At 40.2% G+C, this 23131-nt stretch overlaps 1 protein-coding gene across 1 annotated transcript; it reads right to left on the reverse strand.

Annotated features, from left to right (window-relative positions):
* Positions 1–14100: 14100 nt before the first annotated feature.
* RFC3 (replication factor C subunit 3) lies at positions 14101–22605 on the reverse strand. The gene is made up of 9 exons (XM_005516306.3): positions 22475–22605; positions 21097–21234; positions 20500–20567; positions 18745–18842; positions 18286–18467; positions 17929–18065; positions 17703–17801; positions 16630–16699; positions 14101–15391 (listed from the first exon to the last, which is right to left on the reverse strand). Exons 1-9 carry the CDS (start codon positions 22559–22561, stop codon positions 15200–15202), a joined length of 1071 nt encoding a protein of 356 aa, XP_005516363.2. The 5' UTR covers positions 22562–22605; the 3' UTR covers positions 14101–15199.
* Positions 22606–23131: the final 526 nt, after the last annotated feature.

Raw genomic sequence — 23131 nt, forward strand, 5'->3', positions numbered from 1 at the left:
TCTCGGGGTGCAGAGCACCACGGCTGTGGTTGTGGAAGGAGGGATGGCTGAGCAGTTTCCACATCACAGTTTTGTCAGGATTGTGCTGTCACCTAAGAGCAGGGTTCCCTAGCACGGGATTTTCACACTGTACTGCCAAAAGCTTGTTGTCCTACTGAATAAGACATTGTGATCCAGAATGGATCCAGAACAGTGTCCAGGCACCTGACTTGGGTGCACATTTATACCTTCTTTACTAAAGATCCTTAGCACCAAGGTATCTTTGGGGTTGGTGTCTAACAGACTGTTACAGAGACTTTGCTTTTTTTTTCTTTTTTAGTACAGACAAGTCCTCAAGAAGCAGAAGACCCAGAAAGCAGAAGAGTTTGATTCACCTCCTTCCACAGCTGGAGGGGTTTCAAACCCACATTTCCACTCCTCAGGGATGGGCAGCAGTCCTTCAACACTCGTCTGCACTGCTGGGGAAACCACCACCATCAACCCTTGAAACCCGCAGCCAAATAATCCAAAGGAGGTGCAAAAAGAGCCTAACCCTGTAGACCAGCACACACCAGCACACCTGTGAGGGAAGGAGAGACAGCAGCTGCCTGCGTTATTTTCTCTCTTCACAATGACAACTAATATAAAGTACATAAGCAAGATTAAATGGTGCTTGAAGGCAGACAGAGCCATCCCTGAGAGCCCAGCTGGGTGAACCCCGGGTGCTGCAGCTGGTGAGACTGGGCCAGCAGCTCCAGGGAAGGCAACACTGCTCCGTGTGGGGAAGAGGGAAGAAGTAATCCAGGGTAGGCACCCTGAGGATGACACAAATCAGGGGAGAGGGATGGCTTGATGCTTCACATGACTTTATTTTATTATTTTCTTTTGCGGGTTTTAGTGTCCCCACTTTTATGCAGCTGTGACAAACATATCAGAATCATCTTTAATACACACGGAAGTAATCCAGCTGAAACAGCATACCTATTCAAATGCTTGAAATAAAGCATATGATTCCTGAATCAAGACTTTAATTAGTTAATTAAATTTCACGATTATGGTGGTTTTTATAAAGGCAGCAGCCTTCTTTCCTCATATTAACCATAAATGTGCAAAAAATAAAAGAATGTAAAAAATTTTCCACCCTAAGTAATTGAGTTCTGTTTTCAAAAGTAAAAAGTTTTTCATGGAAACACTGTTTGAAGTTTATTCCATAATGATTTTAAATAATTCTTTGGTATATTAGTATTTTTCCTCGCCTTTTTATTTTTGATATCACCATAATGGAGAAACTAAAATAATGTTTAGCTTAGAACCATGTCTTTATATATGTTCCAATTGTTCCCATTATTACAGCTGACAGAGATAAAGTGGCATCTGAAGTGTATATATAGTATATACAAAAGAGTCTCTGAGATAAAAATTCTGTGATCCTTAAATACTTTTCAAATGTCTCCAAAGGGATTTAACTTCAATAAAGAAATTTAACAGAGAAAAGCAATTTCTGATTACACAGATCTCTTTTTTGCCATTTAACAAGGTTTAAATTGAATCACTGACCTAAAATATTAATTTTGAAAGTGACTTGTAAAAAATTCAGGAAAGTTGTTTGTGCTTTCAGATTTATTCTCTGAAGACAGCTGAATGACTCAAAAATATATCTAGCAGTGTCTGCTTGTTCTAAATAATACCTTTTAGTAGGATTAGTCACAGTATTCAATTAAGAGAAGGAGCAATTAATTATATTATTGTGAAATGAAGAAGAGAAGACTCTTTGAAATGTTCTTTCCTCCTCACCTTCTCCATTTAAAATATAAAATTGCATTAAGTATTTTTCAGCTATGGAAAAACTTTCAGTCTTGAATTTTAAAAAAAAAGTGGTGGGAATGAGCAGTACATGACATCAAATTAATTTGGATTGATTTTTTGGTAGGGTAGAGGAATGTATTGCCAAATGAAAAGGATGCTTGATTTAAAACAACCAATAATCCATGAAACAAGGCTTTGCTGCTGCAGTGCTCTCAGTAGTTTTGGTCAATCACTTGTGCTCAACCCAAGCAAAAGTTTTTTTTCAATGGCTAGTTTGGATGTTTGAAAAATTTAAAGTGGTCCTGCTTGTCCTCATCACCATGGCATGATTTTGCTTAGTATGATAATAGTACAATGTTCATCAAAGCCCTTAAGGGGTTTTTCTACCTTTCGTTACAAGGCTGGTCTAACATCTAAAAGATCTAAATACTGCTCTGTGGAAAAAGTAGCACAAGCATAAATTTATAGAAGAAAAAACAGTAGGTAGAAACAGTGTAATAATAAGGATGTATCACCAACTCTTTGATAAACTTAGAGAAAATTTTATTCTATTCTATTTTATTTTTATTCTAATTTTATTTTATTTTATTATTATATATAATTATAAGATTATTAAAAGAGACTACAGGGGCAGTGGGGGCAGAAAACACAATATTGAGAAACCACGATTTTCCATATGTAGGTTGTGTAAATGGTACAACAGGGGCACAAAGACTCTTTAAAAGATTAATCTGAGAACCCCCCAAAGGGGAAAAACTCTTATTAGTCTGAAACAGTGCATCAATAAGTAATTGTGCAAAAACCACATCCTCTCACTAAATTTAATGGGACTGAAATCAAACCACCTGCTAGAAAATGCTTGAAAAAAATTCACTGCGTAAAAATTTACTACCAGAAAAGAAACTCTTAAGGAAGAAGGGAAACCCAGAAGGGCAAAATTCTGGTAGAGGAGTGTGAAAGGGGTGGAAGACTCAATGCTGAATGCTCAGTGTATGTGTACGGCACCTTGTGAAGGCTGCTCTTCAAAAGATACCAATTTATAATTACAAAGGAAATTCCTAGGCCAATGATAAAGCTTGCTGGTGACACAGACTTATTCAGGATTACTGGCTGCAAGGAGTTGCAAGAAAAATTCTTACATGAAGCTAATGACTGGGTGCAAAATCTCAGAAAAGTATTTGTGGATAACTGACAGGTTATGCTCATAGAAAAAATAAGGGTACCAGCACACAGGTACCCTCTGTTCTTGTTCAGGAAAGCTATTGAAATCATCATAAGACACATTTTCATTGTCTTGAAAATATTAGATGAGTGTTCAAACCTGGCCAAAAAACTATTCAAATATTAAGAACAAAAATTAAAATGCAGAGGAGTGGTAGAAGATAAATACTTGATGCATCCATATCTTGAATACTTCATGAAATTCAGGTTTTTCTCATCTCTAGAAGGATACAGGTGAACCAGTAGAAGTCTTTATAATGATCAAAGGTGCAAACTGATTATGCATGAGGACAGATTAATGGGCTATGGCTCTTTACCTAATTATACAGAATGTCATCACAAAAGTGTCTTAAAGGAAGTATATCATTCATACTGCTCCTGGGGGAGATAGCAGCCTGGGATCCACAAACTATATTAAATTAGTGAATAAGGAGTAAATTTCTGTGCTTTACTGCAACAGAAGAACCACATGGAGAGATTTAAAACAGAAAAAAAAAATATGTAATTAAATTGCAACTTAGTTTGACATGTGAATTTGTGTAATCAGAAGTACAAGTGAGTTCAAGAAAGTATCCATGGAGGGCAGATCCATCCCTGGCTATCAGATACAGCTCTCAGGCTGCCAGCCACAGGAGGCAAGGGGACAGAGCATCACTCTTCTTCCCTTCTTTTTTTCCTGTACCTCTGGTGCTGGCTGCTGCCATACACTATGCTGGAGGGATATTTGCTCTGATCCAGAATAAGTTTCCTCTGGGCTGATATTGCTTTCACCACCTGCAAGTTTATATATTTATTGCAATCTAGGACAAAGCTGCTTTTGATTTAAAGTACCATTCACTATAATAAATGAACTTTCAAGCATCTGGACCCTTGTTTTATAGTGCTTGGATGGTGGAAAATCACCTTGAAATATGCTGAACTGATGGTGAAAGATTGCTAGGGGTACAACTGAAGAATCAGAAAGACCTTGCAGTCTTTCAACAATTAAAGGGGGCTTGTTAAAAAGATGGAGAAGGACTTTCTAAAATTTATTTATATTAGATAATAGGAACAAATGTTTTATGATGAGGGTGGTGAGGCGCAGGAACAGGCTGTCCAGAGAAGTTCTGTATGTCCTCTCCCTGGAAGTGTTCAAGGCCAGGTCAGGTGGGGCTCTGAGCAACCTGGTCTAGTGGAGGGTGTCCCTGTTCTTGGTGGGGGGATTGGCAGTAGGTGATCTTCAGGTTCCCTCTAACCCAAACTATCCTATGATTCCACAAAATATTCTCTCTAGTGCCACTGACTCATCAGTATAAGAGGAGTTGCAGGAGAAGCAGACGGAACTGTTTTCACTGGAGGGAAGGGAAGCAGGCTCAGGCTCCGGGAAGCTGGGCTGCAGTCAGGCCTCAGTGTTTGTGCCTCACTGACAGCTCAGCTCCATCTCTGAAGCAGCACCTATACTGCACAGTGCAACTTGTTCAGTTTAAACAATTTTAATAGACAATGACTTTGATGTCAAGGAAAAGAAAAAGTTTGGTTTTTTTTTGTGAGCTGCTTGCTTTAAGTGAATGTGACTTCATGGTGGTCTTGGAGTCTCATAGGCTTGGCTTTGATTAAAAACAATCATGTGCAGTAATTCACATGATAATCTGTGATTTCTGGATAGGGTGATGTTGCCCCATGCAAATGCTCTGTTTCCTAGCTTTATGCATTTTTTAAATGGAATACAACACCCACACCTTTTAAAGTTATCTGACAAACTTATCTTGACAACACTAAAACTGTGTTCAGTGTGAGACTGTATTAATAAATTGTAATTCCCTTAAAGATACTTGATGCATTTTTAATCACAAAGGCCGTAATATTTCAGTATCAACATATCACCTACTTCTAGAAGACCTAAGCTTTCAGAATTGATTTCTGTTGATCTCAGAAAAGGGAAACCTACAGGCAGAGCAGTGGAATAACTGAATGTTAAAACATCCTATTTCTTCAAAGCTTGCCTTTTGATCCTCACATTGCCACTGAGACTCTGAATGCATCATTCATTGCAGTGTTTTCCTATGACAGCTGGACACCATGCTGTTATTCTTTTAATTGTAAAGTGTCTTTTTCTGAGGCAAAATGGATCTATGGTGAATGGCTACCCTGACAGGCACTTAAAGGCTACACATACAGAGCTTCTGCTAGCATTTTCTGTACTTATGTTTCTAGAAAGAATCAAGCCTGCACTTTATTTATTTTTCCTTGAAAGACACATTATTTCTCTGTGGAAGCCATCATTTGGAAAGCTTAACCAAAAGGTGGCTTGTCATTTTAACCTGAAGTGCTATGTGTAGAAATGTCTGCTTGATCTAGCACAGGGCATTTTCACTGAGAGAAATAGAAGGTTGGATAATTATCATTAATGCCATTGTTTTTTGTTTTCAGTGTCTTTAATGTGTGCCCTTTCCTTTCCAGCACTATTACAGGATTTAACATTCTCTTGATGTAGCAGAACCTTTGCTGGAGTCCCTGCTGTGCACCAAGACCTAATCAACCTTGATGTTTGTTGTGAATTGCTGCTCAGCCTGAGAGAAGGAGCTAACCTGCAGCACTGCCATTCTCCACATTCCTGCCGAAGTCTGAGACCAATTGTCCTTTCTGATGCAAAAATTTATATTGAAATGAAAGTGAAATTTAAACTGGGTTCTGGCTTAGGGGGAATTGTATTGTTTCAATTTCACCATCCTACTGATGAGGTGTTCTCCACATCTCGCATGTTTGTTTGCCTGGAAGTGGGTATCACAGAGGAGTGAGATTATCTATTTGTGCCAATTATATATATATTTGCTACTGGGAAGAAGTAGACCAAGTGTCTTTCACCAATATGTTGATTCAACATTCCAGGTTGCTTTGCTGCTGACCAGGTGGTAGCCATTCATTGAAGAAAGATAATTTTGCTATTGCCAGCCTGACAGACATTGTTTCAACATTTCTAAATTCTGCTATATTTTTAAAATACATCAGTGTGGCAGGGACTCTTTAGAGTTAAAGTTAGCACAATGTCAGAGATGATAAAGGTAGTACAACCACAGGTAGCACAACAGAAGATAAATTATGTATTCCTGTGGTGCAAACCATCGGCTTCCAGTGTGTCAGAGCCAGTCCCTGTCCCTGCACTCTGTATTCATTAGCACCTCAAGGGATACTTATTCACCTTATCTGTTCTGTTCTAGTGATGCACCATTTTTCAATTTGGAGAGAGGTGCATGCAAGTGATAAAAGAGATGGCTCACATCTTGAGAGTAGGAGGCCAGATAATGATATATGTGTGGGCAATGGAGCAAAAATAGGGAAGATTTGAAAAGCAAGACAACTTTGTTCCTTAGAAACCTTCACCTCCTTCCTGCTCCTCAGGTGAGCCTTGCTCACGTGGAGTACAGAAATCAATTCTTCACAGGGACAAAGAGCTGGCTTTGAAACAGCCCTGTCATAAGTTGGATGGGACTTCAGAGCTATGCAGGACAGCAAGGAGCTCATCCTGCAGAGGGGAGAAAAAAGCACTAAAGCACTGTGCAGTGTCAGAGAAATCTCTGAGATGGTCTCTGTTCTCAAGATCACTTGACTGAGTATTAGATTTGGGCAATCAATGGCACCAAGAAGAGCTCGTTAGTTGTGGCAATTACAGTGTTGAGCTGAATGAATTAAAAAGGGGAGAAAAAGTTGAAAAAAAAACAGAGAGCATGGCTTTCTGAAAAGTGCTCCTCACTTTTTTTATGTTGCAAACTGATTTTTAAAATACAACAACTTTTGAAGTGGCTGTTAAACCTGTGCTGCCCATGCCACCACGCTGCTCAAAGGCTTTCAGAAGCTGCTATTCAGAATTAGGGCAAGCATCTGTACAGCTCCCTAATGGCTGCAGGTAGCCATTGTGGTTGCAGCAGAGTGTATTTACCTGACCTGATTTCATGTCAGAAAGAATTAGCTGTCAGACAACAACTTAAAATAGACTATCACCCAGACTAAGGGGCTTTCTGGCTCGGAACAAAAGCTCAGAGCAAAAGCAAAGTGGGCACTGAGAGTGCCCTGACCATGCATAGCCAACAACAAACAGGTCCTGCTGGGGCCTGACTGAGGTACTGCCACATTTTCAAAGACAAGAAACTGGCCAAGCTGATAGAGCACCATATTCCTGACCTATGCATTACTCATTTGTACTTTGACCACACCAGCTGGTGCATGATCACAGAAAACACTAAAGTGTGGAAGTTCTAGGAAAAATTCCCTTATTGAAATGCACAGGGAATACTTAGAGGTTTTCTTTCTTTTGAAAGCTCAGTGCCTTTGAAAACCATTCCTGAAATTTTTATAGCCTTAGGTTTGTTTTGGTGAGGAGGGCATGTATGAGGAAGAAACTGCTTTGAAACTCTCAGGTTCTGTGACTTCATTTTCTTTGATTTTGTTCTTAAAATAAATCTTTATTGAAATTTTTCCTAGAGTTATTATTTTATACTGAGCACACTTTAGCACACTGATCCCTTTTCATAAACAGCTGCCAGCTGTGTTTTGTTGCTTGAAAATAGATAAAATACAGTTGGAAGGTGATTGCTGGATTATTTTTTATGTGTGCATTAAAAGTCTTTGTTGTTCATTTATTACTATATAATCATTCATGTCAAATTTTTATTTTAAAATTTATTGTACTCTGCCACTTGATGTAACATAATGTGGGAAGTAATTGAAAGATACACCATTTTATTGCAGTTCCACTTTGTCACCCCATATGATGTTTCCAGTCATATGAGACAGACTGGCTTTTATGGGAATTACTGGATGTACAGAGCCCTCATGGCAGAGGCAGTAATTCATGACACTGTCAGATTCCAGAGATATTTTCACAGCCTCGTAGCAGCCACAGCCAAGGAAGCAAAGAGATATTTGCCTCCCTGTATGCCCCCTCAAAAACACAGTTTAAAAAAGTGGCTTCATATTTTAATGATTCTTCTTTTGCTCCACCAATAAAATTAGAAGTCAGAAGGATTTAGTACTCATTTAAATCTCTACAGTGAATGAGCACAGCACAGAAATGTGTTCCAGCAACCGCTAGTCAACTGAGAAAATATTTATTAACATAGTGCTTTTATCTGCAGATTCACCTTTTGCAAAGAAGATCAGATTCATTATCTGATTTTAATAGATAAAGAAACTAACAATTTACTGTTGAAGGTTGCAATGTAAAGTAAATATTCGGAAGCAAAACAAACAAAAATACCAAACAACACAGCTGCTTTACTGACATTTATTTATTAATCTGTGTCCATAATTTTACTTCCTGCTTTGGTTACCATTTATTTGTGAAGCAGCAAGTGAGAGATCAAACTTGTTTTCTGAGAAATAAGCCCCTGCATGTTCTTTATGTGCCTGTCAGTAGTAGATGTATATCATGTTTTCAGACCTAGCATGAAAAAGTTCAGGTTTTTAATGCAGCTCTAATTCAATTTGGATATAATGTCTGTAATCACATTTCCTTTACTTCCTTCCACGGTGGTACAATCATAGGACATCTTGTATTCTCAGGTGCAAGAGCTAGATAGGCTAATCAGTGTGATCCATCAGTAATGATTGCCTCTGCAGTGTTCCTTTGTTCCCCCTAAATGTTAGCATCATTGTGCAAATGGAGAAAATAATTTTCAGCCACAAAATGTTGCTGTCATTCAGCTCTGATGACACCATTCCCTTCATTTCATACAAGGATAACCCAGTCCAGCTCTTAAATTAGTGGTCTATACAGGGATTGAACCTCAGCATTATTAACACCGTTCCCTGACAGCATCTCTGTATTTTTCAGTGCATCTTCAGGTTGCCCAAAGCAGCTCTGAGCCCCTACATCATATCTGCTCCCCTGGTTCAACAGGCTGTTTACCCACACAGTGCAAAAGAAAAATGGTAGCTGCCAGTCCTTGTCCTCAATCACACCTGATATATAGTTTTTTTCCTGGAACAACACAGGTATTTTAACTGAACCTGACTAGTCCTGTTGGAAGGTTTTAGCTTCTTCCAGCATTCCTTTAGTGAAAGGTGCTCATCATCTCCAGTCCCTCCCTCATGTGCAATTCTCCTAATGCTGATACCCATGTCTACCCGATCTATTTCCAAACAAGATCCATATCACAGGGACAATACTAGCGTAGCTGGAAGAATTTTTAATCTCTCCAAACTGTTAGAAGCTCTAAGAGCAATTTTCACCTCAAACAAGGAGTTAATGTCTTTGTTTTGAATAAAATGAACTGCAAAGAGGGCCACTTCCTCTGTAGGGAAGCTCTGCCTAAGGGATGGGTTAGACCTGCTTCAACGTGGGATGCCTTGCACTCACAGTGACTGCCTCTGGGCTTCTTGGGATCAAACTTAATTCAGACTCCTGCAAAAGAAACTGCTCCCAGACACAGACCTCAAAGTGGAAAAAAAATAAAAATATGTATTTGTTTGAAAAGATCATGCATTAATAAATCTTCACATTTATGTATGTCAGAAATGTTATAAAGCCATAAGCTCTACTCTAAATGCTTGTTTCGATTAGGATGCCAGTGGCAAAATTAGGACTGAGCACATTAAACTTCTTCAACACAGTCTGCTTCTGCAGTCTGTAGGGTAAGCACTACCCTGTGCCAAGGGGGTTTTGTACTCCTTTATTGCCCGTGGATTTAATGGCAAGGAATGGTTCCTTTAGAGGATGAACAATGGAATACACCTTGAAGACTTGTTTGGACTAGCAAACTCATGTTCAGCACCTGTTCATCTCTTTCCATTGCTTGTGGGAGGGGTATGGAGAGGAGTTCAGCCTTAAACACTCAGATTCAGCATCCCCTCCACCTTTTCACCAGGCAGTGCTGACAACACAATCCTGATTAATAGAAAGGTTGCTGCTTTTTGTCTTATCTCTGCTTTACTTTACAGCATCCACCACTCTGAATTTATGGTCCTTTCAGGCCTCACCTGTCCAAGGTACACTTTCAGAAAAGCTTCCAATGTCTGACACTAACTCTGATCTGTCAATGAGGATCCCCTTTACAGACACCAACATCTTCTCACTTTTTCTGATTTGGAGGTCCCAGAAAAATTCCCTGACGTTGGAGATTTGTGTTTTTTCCACAGATGGTTGCTGTGCTGTTCCTAATTTCTTTTGTGTAACTCTGGAAAATTGTCCACAGCTACCCCAGGATCACAGGCACAGTGTGGGGTCCTCTGTTCTATGCTTGCCACATTAAGCACTGTCACACTGAGCCCCACCCAGCCCATACAAAAGTGGCACAGGAACAGCAGGCAGTGCTGCTCACTTCACTGAGACACTGTGAGTACAGCAATGTTTATCCTCCTTCAGCATCAACAGGTTTGATGAGTGTGAGTCTATCATAAAAGATGTTTGCCCGCTGGGTAAATGTCTTTCTTCTAATTGTTTGCTAATTGGAAAACAGCTAACCCCACTTATTATCAAAATTCTTTCTCCAGAAAAAATGTAGTCAAGAGTTTCATAAATCCTTTTCCCTCATCCTTTTGAATTTTAAAAATTGTTCCAAGTATCATTTGGTAGCTATCATCTAAGGAAGTTTTCTGTTTGAGTTAATCAGCTCCTGCAAGGTTATCTATGATGTATTTGAAAGTGCCTTAGCCAGCATCTTGCTTTCTGTCTTAATTAGCAATTACTGGCCTAAAATTTTCACTTACCACAGGCATTTGTACTGACCTCCCAAATTAAGATCATCCACAAAATTAAAACTGGAAGAAACCTATTTGGTCACTTACTCTATCTTCAAAAGTGCATTTATTATTCATGGTGTGTGGCAAGGAATATAAGTGTAGGGTATGATTGAGAACACTGCAGGTGACTCGTCTTTGAAATGTAAATACAATTAATGAGTGTACCTGTCTTCCCTCAGGATCTGTCCTTGCCTGCTTTGTCATTCTGATTCTTTCTTTCTTCTCTTTGATGGGGCTCCAGATTTTCTTTCCTTCCTCCTCACTCAAGACTGAAATAACATTTTGCAGAAGGATTCTGAGTGGTAAAAAGCACAGGAAATATTCCATGGATTTCTCAAAACACATGCTTTACTAGCATGCCTTTCATATCTCGTTGTGACCAGGAGTGAGCTAAGTGTTGCCTTTATACTTTGGCACAGAAATCATTTGACATGAACATACTATCACAAGTTTTAAAAAAAGAACACCAGCTTGCTTGCAATGAAAGCCCACACTGGCAACATTTAGCTATACTGAAATGGTGCCATTCACTAGCTGTCACAGACTGACAACTAAAAGCATCATATTTCATACAGCAAAGTAGATTGTCCCAGGGAAAACCAAGAAAAATTATTTGGGGACATATGAAGTCAGCTGAGAGAGAGCAGCACAGTAAGTCTCCAGCTCTTAGTCTTCAACTTCCCCATGCCCAAACTTTATTCTTTATAACTGTACACAGTGGCTTGCAAAGAGGTTAAAACTTACAAAAAAGACCTACACTTACTCCATGTCTTGGGACAAAATTGGAGATAGCTCCAAGGAAGTGCCAGGACAGAGGTGGTGGCTACCAGGAGAAACACAGATGGACCAGTGGTATCAGTGGTGAAACCACATTCTTGTAATAGGCAGTGCCTCACTCCTGTTTATGAGGTGCCAAACCCACCTCCACCAAAACACCAGGTAAGGCTCAAATGATTTGGACACAATTTACTAACTCCAGGATTACATAAACAGAGCATACAATTTCTTCCAGAAGTTCAGCACACACTGTATGCAGCTGTAGAAGATAACTTGTTATAGGAATGTTTAACTGTTACTGGGGTCAATTTGCAAACAAGCAAAGCATCCATGACTTTAAAAAGGAAAGAAAAAAGTGAAAACCTAGAGTAGGAACCAGGGATCCTGGTTAATTTGGAGAGAGAATAATTTCCATTTTGATGACAGAAAATTCTGAGTCACTTTCTCAACGTGTTTGAGTTAATGGCAAATTATTTTTAATCGTACCCATTTTGTGAAATGTAACTTACTCCCGACATCCACCTTGCATGACGGACTACTGATTAGCCTTCAGGGTACATTCAACAATAGAGGTCAAATTCTTTCAATAACATTCCTCACAGGAGTTAACACTTGGACTTCAGAGATTGGGAATAAAGTATGAATGTACCATTCACCCTTTGCACAGCTGATCTATGCAGAGCAGAGAATAAAGTAGTTGCTGCCTTTAATTTCTTGATCCTTTTTTTTAAACCGGTTTCCCCTCTGACTTTCTGTGCTAGCATGAAGCTGACTCCTCTGCAACCCCTCAGACACCTTCAGTGCTTAAGTCCCATATGGGAGGGAGCAGCTTGGAGTTTTCATTTCCACCTAGCAGGAGGTGTCGCTGGATGAAAGCGAGGGTAATCCTCTCAGTATGCAATTCAGCAGCAATTCTAAGCAGGTCTCAATAGATGAAATCAGCTGAAGAAATGGATCATCTAGAGGTTGGTCCTGTGCTAGTCCGTGTTCAGGAGTCTATCTGCACTTCCTCTTCCCCTTGATCTGAGAAGCAGGTGTGCTGTGCCCAGTGTAGGTCCAGCACAGCACTGTTGCTGGGCCGTCTGCATGCAGGCTCAGTTGGACTCAATCTTAAAGGTCTTTTCCAACCTAAATCATTCTGTGATTCTGTTCCAGGCTGGAGAGGCAGCTGTGCCTACCCCAGGAGACACTCACTTGCCAGGCTAACATTCTCTATTTTTGGTGAAAGGATCTGAATGGGAGCCCCCTGAGGAGGAAAAAATGGCAGAAAACTCCGTTTTATTTCTGACAGCCACCTGCACGAGCTCAAGAGTCCCTGCTCCCTGCAGCAGAGCCCAGCACTTCAGTTCTGCACGGCCTTTAAGCAAGAGCTGCAACTATCCCTAAGGGAAGGGAAGCAGTATCTACGGCAGTGAACCTCTAAAACATTCCCAGAAAGCACAACACTTACTGATCATCATCACAGAATCTCTCAGGGTGGAAGTCACTCCTAAGGATCATCAAGTCCAACTCTGTGCTCCTCACAGGACGAACTATAACTAAACCACATGACAGAGCAATATCCAGAACTTGAACTTGAACTTTGACAGGCTTGGTGGCATGACAACTTCCGCTGAAGCCTGTTATGGATACCAAGTCAAAATTTCCTGAAAAATTACTAGCAAGGAAAGACATGTGCAGAGACTTACAAGATACTGTGCCCATGTGTTTAAATTTGTGTTCTAGACCGTGGAAGACAAGAAGCAGAAAGAGCAGCAGGGGGAAATGCTGGCTCCCAGGAAGTGCGATAGCCATTTTCTCTCACAGGAATCCTGCTATTATACATTTTACATCCTTGACTACACTTGAATCATCCCAGGTAGGAAAGGATAAAAATGAAACTTCAGTAAGAAGTAGCAAGAATACCTACAGAGATTCACACTGGGGTTTCTGACTCAGACAAAGCTGCTGGGGCCTTTTGAAAGAGTTGCTCCTCTGCCCCAACAAACCTCCAATGCAGCTCCTGCCTCCCCACCCTCCACAGCAACACTGCCCCTGTGCATTTTGCAACCCCCTACATACATTCCTCTTCTCCCACATAAGGTTTTGGGGCTGGTTTTTTTGGGAGGGTGAAGTGTTTCATCATCCTTTGAGCTAACACTTTTACTTTATCACACATTATGCTTTAGTAGTAGGGAAATCATAAAACTGTTCAGCTTTTAAAAATCAGTAGATAAGGCAAGGGACAGAGCAGGGCAGTTTTTATGTTCAGTAATTATTCCCCCTCTATTACAAAGTTATGCTCTACTTTGTATGAATTTAAGTATTCCTTTCCACTATCACTGACTAATTTAATGTTGCTCCAGGATCTTTTGACACTGAAGACATTCACAGTATGACAAGTTACCAGTGCTGTGGATTTGGGTGACAAGCATATGGAAGGAAAAAACTCATCTTCTACTTCTTCAGGAGCCCAGTTGAACAGGAAACAGGTCAGCACCATCTTACTGAGATCGCATCTGAATGCAAGCTGTGCATTAACACCCCACATGGAACCCTTAAGTCCTTGAGAAAAGCAGCATTATTTAATTAAGCTTTAAATATTGTCTATTAATAGCCTAAATTAGCATGGTGAAGTAATAAAGCACATGAATTCTGTGATTCTTAGAGTATCATGGTACACTGACATAACATGTGAAAGACTTGCAGCACATGTATTGTTTGTTTTCTATTATTATTATTATTTCGGGAGGTTGTTTTTTCACTTTTTCTTGTTGCTTGTATTTATATGGATTTTTTTACGCTTCAGTGGCTCCCTTCAGTCTTACAGTGTGTGTGGGATATCACACCTTTCTGAAAGATGTCTACGTCAAAGCAGATGAATGCACCTAGACAGTCACAGACAGTGTAAAACATCAATTCAGCATTTTGTTCATATTATCTACAATTTATTAAGCCATTTTAAAAATGTCACATATCAGTGTAAGAAGTGAAAGATATTTGTTGAAAGCTGAAACTTTGCCTTTCATTAAAAAAACAGAAATAACGTTTACCTGAACAGCATTATGTAGGTTGAGGTAAACCCCAGAGTGTCAGACAGCAAGTGGACTTGCTTTATGAAGGTATAATCCTCCTAAAAAAGGTGTTCCATGTGATTTACAAGCAACACCAAAGTACTGCACCTCCACAATTTCAATGCAACTGCTTACAAAGGAAAAAAGAAAGAAAACATTTGGTGCTAGCACACCACAGAAAACACTGAGGCTAAAAAACGAAGCCAAACACTAAGATGTATAGATCAGCAGGCAGAACATACATGTTCAAGGTGGAACTTGGAAGAACATGAAAAAAACATCTTTTTCCTTCAGCCTTGCCCATCTGTGATTAAAAAAACAAAAAAACAAGCACACAGCACCTGTGTTCTCTTTCCTTAATGTCAGCTTACTAATACCGCAAAGCAGCTCTGATCTTACACATTTTCCAAGGCCGTGTGTCATCTTTCTGAAAGGCCAATGCATTTTGTATGGATCTCAAGATAGATTTGTGGCTGTCAAACAATCCATCTGGTTTCTAAAGCTGACCAAATATTGTTCTATTAGATAGCAAAATAAAAATATTTGACTTGGAACTAGACTCACACGCAATCAAGCATTGACAAGTAGACATTTGCAACATCACTGGTATCTTGACGCAACATTCTGTATATGACTTTGGGTATCAGTTAGAACATCATGTCATCCAGCCCATCCTCCATGAACTTCTTGTAAATTGCCATAAACTTTGCAACAAATGCTTCTAGATGATAAATGGCTTTGCTGCCCAGTTGCAAGCGGTGTTCATAGAAGGCCGCCATCTGTGCAACTTCTCCTTTCAGCTGTCCATCACAATTATTTAGAAGTTCTGTCAGAAGACCCTAAAATGGAAAAAAACAGGGCAGTATTTGAAAAATTAGGTATTTTTTGTTAAGAAGATAACCTTGGTTCTCTGAAAATAGCCAAGCATTAACCAACAGTTCACTCATTAATCCAATGGAAAAGATATTCCTTTACTGGAATAATTTATGCCTTACTAAAAGAAAATTAATTAACCTCATTTCCAAATACTATAACCTCTACTGCATGTAGGCACATGGCCAAAGGAGAATTCTTACTGAGACAGAAAGTGCAAGTGCATTAAAACTACCTACTTCTATCTTGACAGCATCAAGCACACAAAGAGAAACAACATTAATAAAAAACAAGGAAAGGGTTATTTAGAATTTAAGTGTCTCTGTCTGTATTTATGAACATATTTATGTGCAGACACACAAGACAACTTGACTGCAATACTTCAGTCATTACAAAACCCCAGAATGCATTATTTTAGAGACAGCAACAAAAACATCGGAAATCCATCTCAATTAGAACAGCCAGGATTAAGTGAGAAGTATCTCTAGACCATTTCAAGTTTATAAAGAGGGAGTGGGTAGAGAATGTGCACCTTTTTCCTCTCAAACACAGCAATGTAGGATCCACTAACCTACTGTAAGAAAGGACAGTTAAAGAAACATCTAAGTACCAAAACCATCAGAAAGCAGAAATTTGTTAATGTGAAAAGAAATTATGTCAAACATTACTAGGCTGCAAACATTATTTTTTATCTTTTCTCTACTCTAGCTGCCTTCAGCATCCTTTCATCCTGCTTAAGATAAAAACATGCATATCCCACTTGCTTTTTTCCTTCCAAGGTGACATCTGTCTTTGAACAGCCCTGCTGGTCTAGCATCCTTCAGCACACCTCTCCACAAAGACATAACAAATATTGAACTTACAGCAACAAAACTTTATAAAAGAAAACCAATCATATCAAGATTAGCCCATACAGTCATATAATCATTAAGGCTGTGAAAGACCACTATGATCAACTTGCTTTAATATAGCAACTGCCCTGAGAAGTCAAGGCCACTAAGATGTGCTCCTGTATTTTTACTCAGCTATGATGCCATTTTATTTTGACCACTGAACAAGTTTTAGTCTGTTTGGAAAGGACACAACTTTTCATCAATATTTGGATGACTTATGGTGTTTTGGTGTATTTTTTTTAAAAAGCTTTAGTTGAGACTGTCACAGTATTAAAATTTATAACACAGTAAGAGCTAGATAGTTGAATTACCTTCATTATAATCTCAGGAGGGATGCAGTGTGTCAGGAGTTCATAAAGCCGTCCACGGACTTCTAAAAGCCTGTTGGAAAGACACCACAAAATATGAGACTTATGATCCCAAAGCATACTAATGTCCTTCACAACTAGTGAAATACAATGCAGGAAAAGAAGCAATCCAAGCAAAGTTTCTTTTCTGCTTTTGGTTTTGGGTGTTATTTTAAAATAAGCACTGCATAAGGCAATTTCAATTCAAAGGCTGCATATCACCTTTTATTCAAAAGATAAATGACACATACTCTAGTTACAAAGGTCTCAGTTAATCTAGAAGCTACAAGGCTATTGTAATTTGTGTCAGGATTGTTTCCCTTTAATTCTTCTTCATATCTAAGTTATTCATGCTTAAGACTAGTGAGGACACACAATTTACTAGAGCCAGAGAGCTCCTTTATGCTGTTTTTCTGTCTTCATTGTTTATAAGAAGGGGTAAGACAATTAGGTGGCAGAACTGACACAATTAGCCAATGCTCAGCTTTTGATAACAGGAGGGCAGATGCTACAAGCATTTAAACTAAGCGACATCTCATGCAAGTAATACATAAAACAGATTAAAAGGATCAGGTTTTGGATATGACAGTGAGATTGATACAGGGGTCCTCTCCTGATGTGCTCAAAAAAAGAAACAATTTCTCATTTCCCGCTCTCTTACACAGGTGCTTTATGCTAAAGATGGTCAAAGAGGAGCTTTAAATAAAACAAACAAACCAGAAAAACCACACCCACCCACCACACTCACACCAAAAAACAACCAAACAAACCAGGAAACACAACATGCAACTGAGCCTATGGTCACTTTAGATTATTAAGCTTTCACAGGGAAAAGCAACAGCTCTTCATTTCCTGATACTCTTTCAGCTTTCTCTAGCAATTGTAAAGCTCAACTCCTCTGGCTGCAAAGAACCAGTAGAAATACAGAAAACTACACATAACTGGAGATGCCACATTTTTAAATTCAACTCTTTTTTCTAGGTTCCACAGCACATGGAAAACATCATTTATAGCTCTTAACAAGTGCATTCACCTACCTCTGTGGTGTCTGTTGACCAACAATAGCATTTGCAGTTTCTCTCAAATAAACTTCCCAGTCCATCTCAGGAATGTCTTGATCAGCAGTAAAAGGATACCTACAACATAATATATTTTTAGAAATTACAATCAAAGAAAATTGTTGCCTATTTTAACAAGGCCTTAGAAGCAAGATCATTTATGTGTCTGACAGTACCGTTTACAGTAATTTTTGCAATGACTTACTGTTGTACTCTGCAGGACTCACACATGAGTAATGCTTTCCGAAGATTCCTGCCAGATTTCTCAGCAATCCTTTGAGCCAATTCCTGAGGCAGAGTCAGGCCTTCTTTCTTACACACACTGGACAAGACATGGCAGATCTAGACAGAAAACAGCAGGGAGTGCAACACTTAGCAAACTGTTCAGCACCTACAGATTCTCCTGTTAGAAAGATTTCTGGACCAGAGGTGGACCAGTCTTTCATAAGCCATGCTTGGCAAACCATCCAACACAAAGGAAAATTAGGTAACTAAGTCCACAGCAAGAACTTATCTAATAACAATTTTAAAGTAACTTATTTTCACTTCTGTTTCAACGTACATCTTCAATGCTGGGAGCAGGCACTCGTACAGCCAGGCATCTGCTTTGAATGGGTCCGATAATCTTTGACATTGAGTTGCAGCACAGGATCAACCTGCAGGTTGCCATGTATTTCTCCATTGTTCTTCGCAAAGCATGCTGAGCATCTTTAGTAAGTTTGTCAACTTCTGTTAACAGCACCACTGAAAAAAGGATTAAACATAGTGGGGGTTCTGTACTAATATCAAATCTTTCTAAGAAAAAAATAGTTTTGACATACAAGCAATAATACCAAAGTAAGTGATATCACACAGAAAAAATCAGCATGGCTCCACAGGCAGGAAAATAAAGATTAAGATTACTTGTGTGCCTTTTTGACTGTACAAATCTTCATGCAATATACATGCATAAACAAAAGAGTGAACTGAAATCTCCCCATGTTTAAAACATATTTTAACTGGCTTGAACTGTTTTACTCACCTTTAAAATCTCGTTGAGTACTTGTCTCAAGCTGTTGGGACTGCGCCACCGTCTTCAAGAGCTCCTGAATTACCACACGGTCATTGTTTCCCACATCACTGTACCAGGAGTTTGAGTAAATCTTGTTTTAAAACAACCTTATATTGCATATAAAATACATCCTTCTAAAGTCAACTAAATGAGCAAGAAAGCCAAAAGAATTCAGAAGCTGCTGAGTTAGAATTAAACCAATACACATATACTTTGTTGCAAGTTACCTCCTCTATAATAAAAACATCTCAAATCTTATGCAGGCACAACTGGATTACTAGCACTGTATCCCAACATAGTAAAACCACTGTTAATTAACACATTAAAATAGAACTTATTTTCTCCAGATGAGAAATCAAAGCTTTTGTTACCTACAGTTAGAACAAGGACACACAATGTGAACCTTTTTACTCATTATGAGAAGAACAATTAAACCTAACCACATAATAGGATGCCTGACTCAAAGGACTGATATAAATGCAGGGTTTTATTCTGCAGAGTCCTTCCCAGAAATTCACTTCCTCTCCCTGTTAGCCATTCACCCCATTCCATTTTACTCAAGATGCACATGACTTCACCGCTGTTATAATTCAGTCAAACTTCACAGGCCATTGCACAGCACAAAGGTTTAGTGTCTGGTCAGACATGAACATGACAATTGCTCATTCACTGAAAGCCTATGAATCAGGATATTGATGCTTAATCAAAACTTAGCACTTTTGTATTTAAATTGAAATATAATTATTATATGTTTCAAGCTCTAAGTACTCTATACAGAGTAACAGGAAAAGTGCTACTAGTATCAAGTTATCAGAGCTGGATTGAATGGTCACACATCTGATATCACCAAAATGATACATTCAAAACAGTGATTACCAAAAAGCCTCAGCTTTTATTGGTAATTAACTGATAATTAATTGTGCCAGTATTAGAGCACCAGCTGATACTCACTAATCAATAAACAGATTAGCTGAAGAATGAGTTTTTAAAGGAGATCTGGCACAGTAGAATAACTTTTAAAACCCAAGGCAGCATGAGCTATGCATTATGGAACCAACACCTCCCAGTACACAACGACATTCACTCATTGTGATTTAAAGCAACATTTCGGGGTTTCAGATAAATACAAATATTTGCTTTGGGTCTCGGAACTATTGCCAGCAATTTCAAAATTGCCAAAGAAGATGTAGATAGCTCCCATTAGAGCTTCTGTTGTTTAAATCAATATACGACCTCACTCAAGACAGGGTCCACATTATTTTGTGGTGGTCTTTCCCATGCTCTAAACACTTTATTTGGAGAGTTACAGGGTAATCCTTTCTTTCTTTCAAATTCCTTAATTTTTGTATTTGTGAGAGAACTAACAATATCGAGGTATTAGGTCCAATAGAAGTTCTCAATTTCAACTGAAATGGTGAAATTTGTCAATTCAGAATTGTTTCTGTTACCCAGTCCTCAACATCAGCACGATGTAGCCAGCTTATGTAGCCAGTTAAACAGAATGTGTCTGTCTTTAGTATGCAGCAATCCAAATTTTGTTCATTTAGAGCAGTTCAATTAAAAATCCTCTCCCTGTTCTCATCTGCAGACCAAACCCACAGACCATTCCCTAACTTGCTCAGGCAACAAATCAGGCAACCAGTCCCTCATACACTCAGGCTAAAGGCACTCACAACACAGCCAGCGGCTTACCTTTAAAGTGAAGCATTTTTACTGCACACTTACCTTGGGTTAACTTCAAGGTGATAATTACTTGCAATGGTGCTAATTTCAATCTTCTTCTTAGAAGGTGCCTATATAGAAAATAAGCACAATAAGTTTCAAAAAGTGTTCTAAAAATCTCTTACAGCTTATACTTGGCTAAGTCATAGGTAAACCAGGAGTCTCAGAGATCAAAGAACCCCCAAGACATAGACTTGTTTATCTCCTATGGTCCCAGCCCCACCTCCATAGAAAAAAAAAAAAGAATACTGCAAATCATCCAGCCTGTAAAATAGCAACAGGAGAGATGTTACTATCCAAACTGAACTGCAAACAATACATAAAAAAACCCACTCTGAACAAAAAGCCTACACCACAAGAACAGCCAACCAAGCACAGAAAACAATAGAGAACCTCACATCTTGAAGACCTAAAGAACATCTGGAAAATAATTTGTTCATATAACCAAACTGGTATAATTAATTACATAAAAAAGGTTGAAGATACTGAGTGCAAAATAAAAAATTAATTTTTAAAACTCAAATAAATACAAACACTTCACAACGGAAATGTGTATTTTTCACTTTACTTCACAGCAGTTGGGAGAGTTATTTTTTTTACCGTTATACTCTGATGCTCAATCCTCAGTTTCTCCACTCCTGCACCATATAATTCCCTTAGCAAACACATTATTCTTGTTTTTTTTCCAGCTCCTGATGGTCCATACACCAACAGATGAGGAAAGTCACCACATTGAACCTGAACAAAAAGAAACAAGATCAGTTAGCTACCACAGTATTTTCCTTATAAGATCATTTATCCTTCCATTTTCATTCAAGTTTACATTAAATGACTTTTACAGCTCCATCACAACACAGCACATAGAATTAAAACTGCTGAAATCCTTCCCTGCAGCAACATTTCCTAGAGAACATCATATTTGTCTGAAGGCCATGCACAACTCGTTTAACTTCAAACACCTCAGCGCTCAAAAAATACCCCAAGCAAACCAACAACAAAACAAACCCCCAAAACCCCACTCCAACATTTATATGCTTCCCACAGTTACTAGAGTGACAGCTGTGAGAAACATATAGAAAAAAGGTTTGAAACAAAGTTTAAAGCAAATGTTGATATATACAGTTATTATATACACATATGTATGTATGTATATATATGTGTGTGTATAGGTATATGTGTGTACATATATATATATATGTGTGTGTGTGTGTATATATATGTTTAGTTTATTTCCTAAAAAGCTAAAAAAGCATGACTTGGAGCATATCCGACCACACCCCAGAGAAAGCACTTACGTTAGTCAGGTATCACTCATCCCTGAGGAAGTGAATGTGCCACTCGGCACATCTGGCAGGGGAAGTAGTCCTGACTTTCACTCCCAGCTGCTCGCCTCAAAACTTACTGCTAACATTAGGCCACCAAGCCAAGCCCTGTTCTCAGGGACACTGAAACCAGCAGGAAGAAAATGTGCACATCACTTCTGAATGAGTCGAGCCACTGATTCCCTCGCAACCTTTCCCTCGGCATTAAGGCCGCCTTCCCAAGCAAGGCGCGATGCCGGGACACCTTCCCGCTCATCGGAAAGCCAGGGCCTGCACGGAGGGAAAGCTCCCGACCCCGGCCCCACAGGAGCAGCGCTAGGGGCCCGGAAGGAATCCCAGTTACAGCATGGGACAGGTTGGAACGGACCACAGTGTCCAACCTCCCAGAGCACAGGTTGCATCCAGACGGTTCCCGACTATCTCCAGTGATGGAGACTTCACAGCAACTCTGAGCAAACTGTTCCAGTGCTCCAGCCACCCGCACAGTAAAGCTTTCACCCTTATTCAGGCGCAATGCCGACTCCGGGGAGATTTTCGCTGCGGGGAGGAGGGGACCGAGAGGGGCCTGGAGGCCGCCGGGGCCCCGGGCAGAGTCCGGCGGGGAGGCCGCCGGAGCGCGGCGGCGCCGGGCACAGCAGAGCCCGTGCCTCACTGACCAGGTTGCGGAGCCGTGCCGCCTGCTCGCGGTGGAAGTCGAGGCGGGCGAGGGCGCCGGGCCGGTGCTTGTCCGCCCACAGGCTCATGGTGCTCCAAAAACCCGCGGGCCGGCAGCTGGAAGCGCGCTCCGTACGGCGGCCGCCGAGGGACAAACTCCGACGGCGGCCCCGCCCCCGCGGCTCCCTCAGAGAAGCGCGGTGTCCGCGCCCCAGCCCAGGCGGGGATCCCAGCGCCGACCGCCCGGGCAGCACCGGAGCTGCGGGGTTTCGGGTGCCGGAGGGACAGAGACACCCCCTGGGTGTTGGCAGCCGCAGCCGCTGGGCTCCCTGGAGGCTTTGACAAAGGAGCCCCTTGCCAAGCACTGCGCAGGAGATTAAGGCTGCCCGCCGGCCCAAACCAACAGGCTGGCTCCCCGGCGGGAGAGCGAGCCCTCCGAGCCCCATCTGAAATCGTTCCTCTTGCGGCTCATTTCAAGGAAACACAGAATCAGTTAGGTTGGAAAAAACCTCTGAGATCCGACCTATGACCCGCACCATCAACTCAGACTGAGTGCCACATCCAGTCTTTCCTTAAACACCTGCAGGGACAGTGACTCCACCACCTCCCTGGGCAGCCCATTCCAATGTCTAATCACACCTTCTATGAAGAAATACTTT

This window comes from Pseudopodoces humilis, chromosome 2 (genome assembly GCF_049639895.1).
Source record: "Pseudopodoces humilis isolate 2021_Gansu_Grassland_sample_001 chromosome 2, ASM4963989v1, whole genome shotgun sequence".
NCBI lineage: Eukaryota > Metazoa > Chordata > Aves > Passeriformes > Paridae > Pseudopodoces > Pseudopodoces humilis.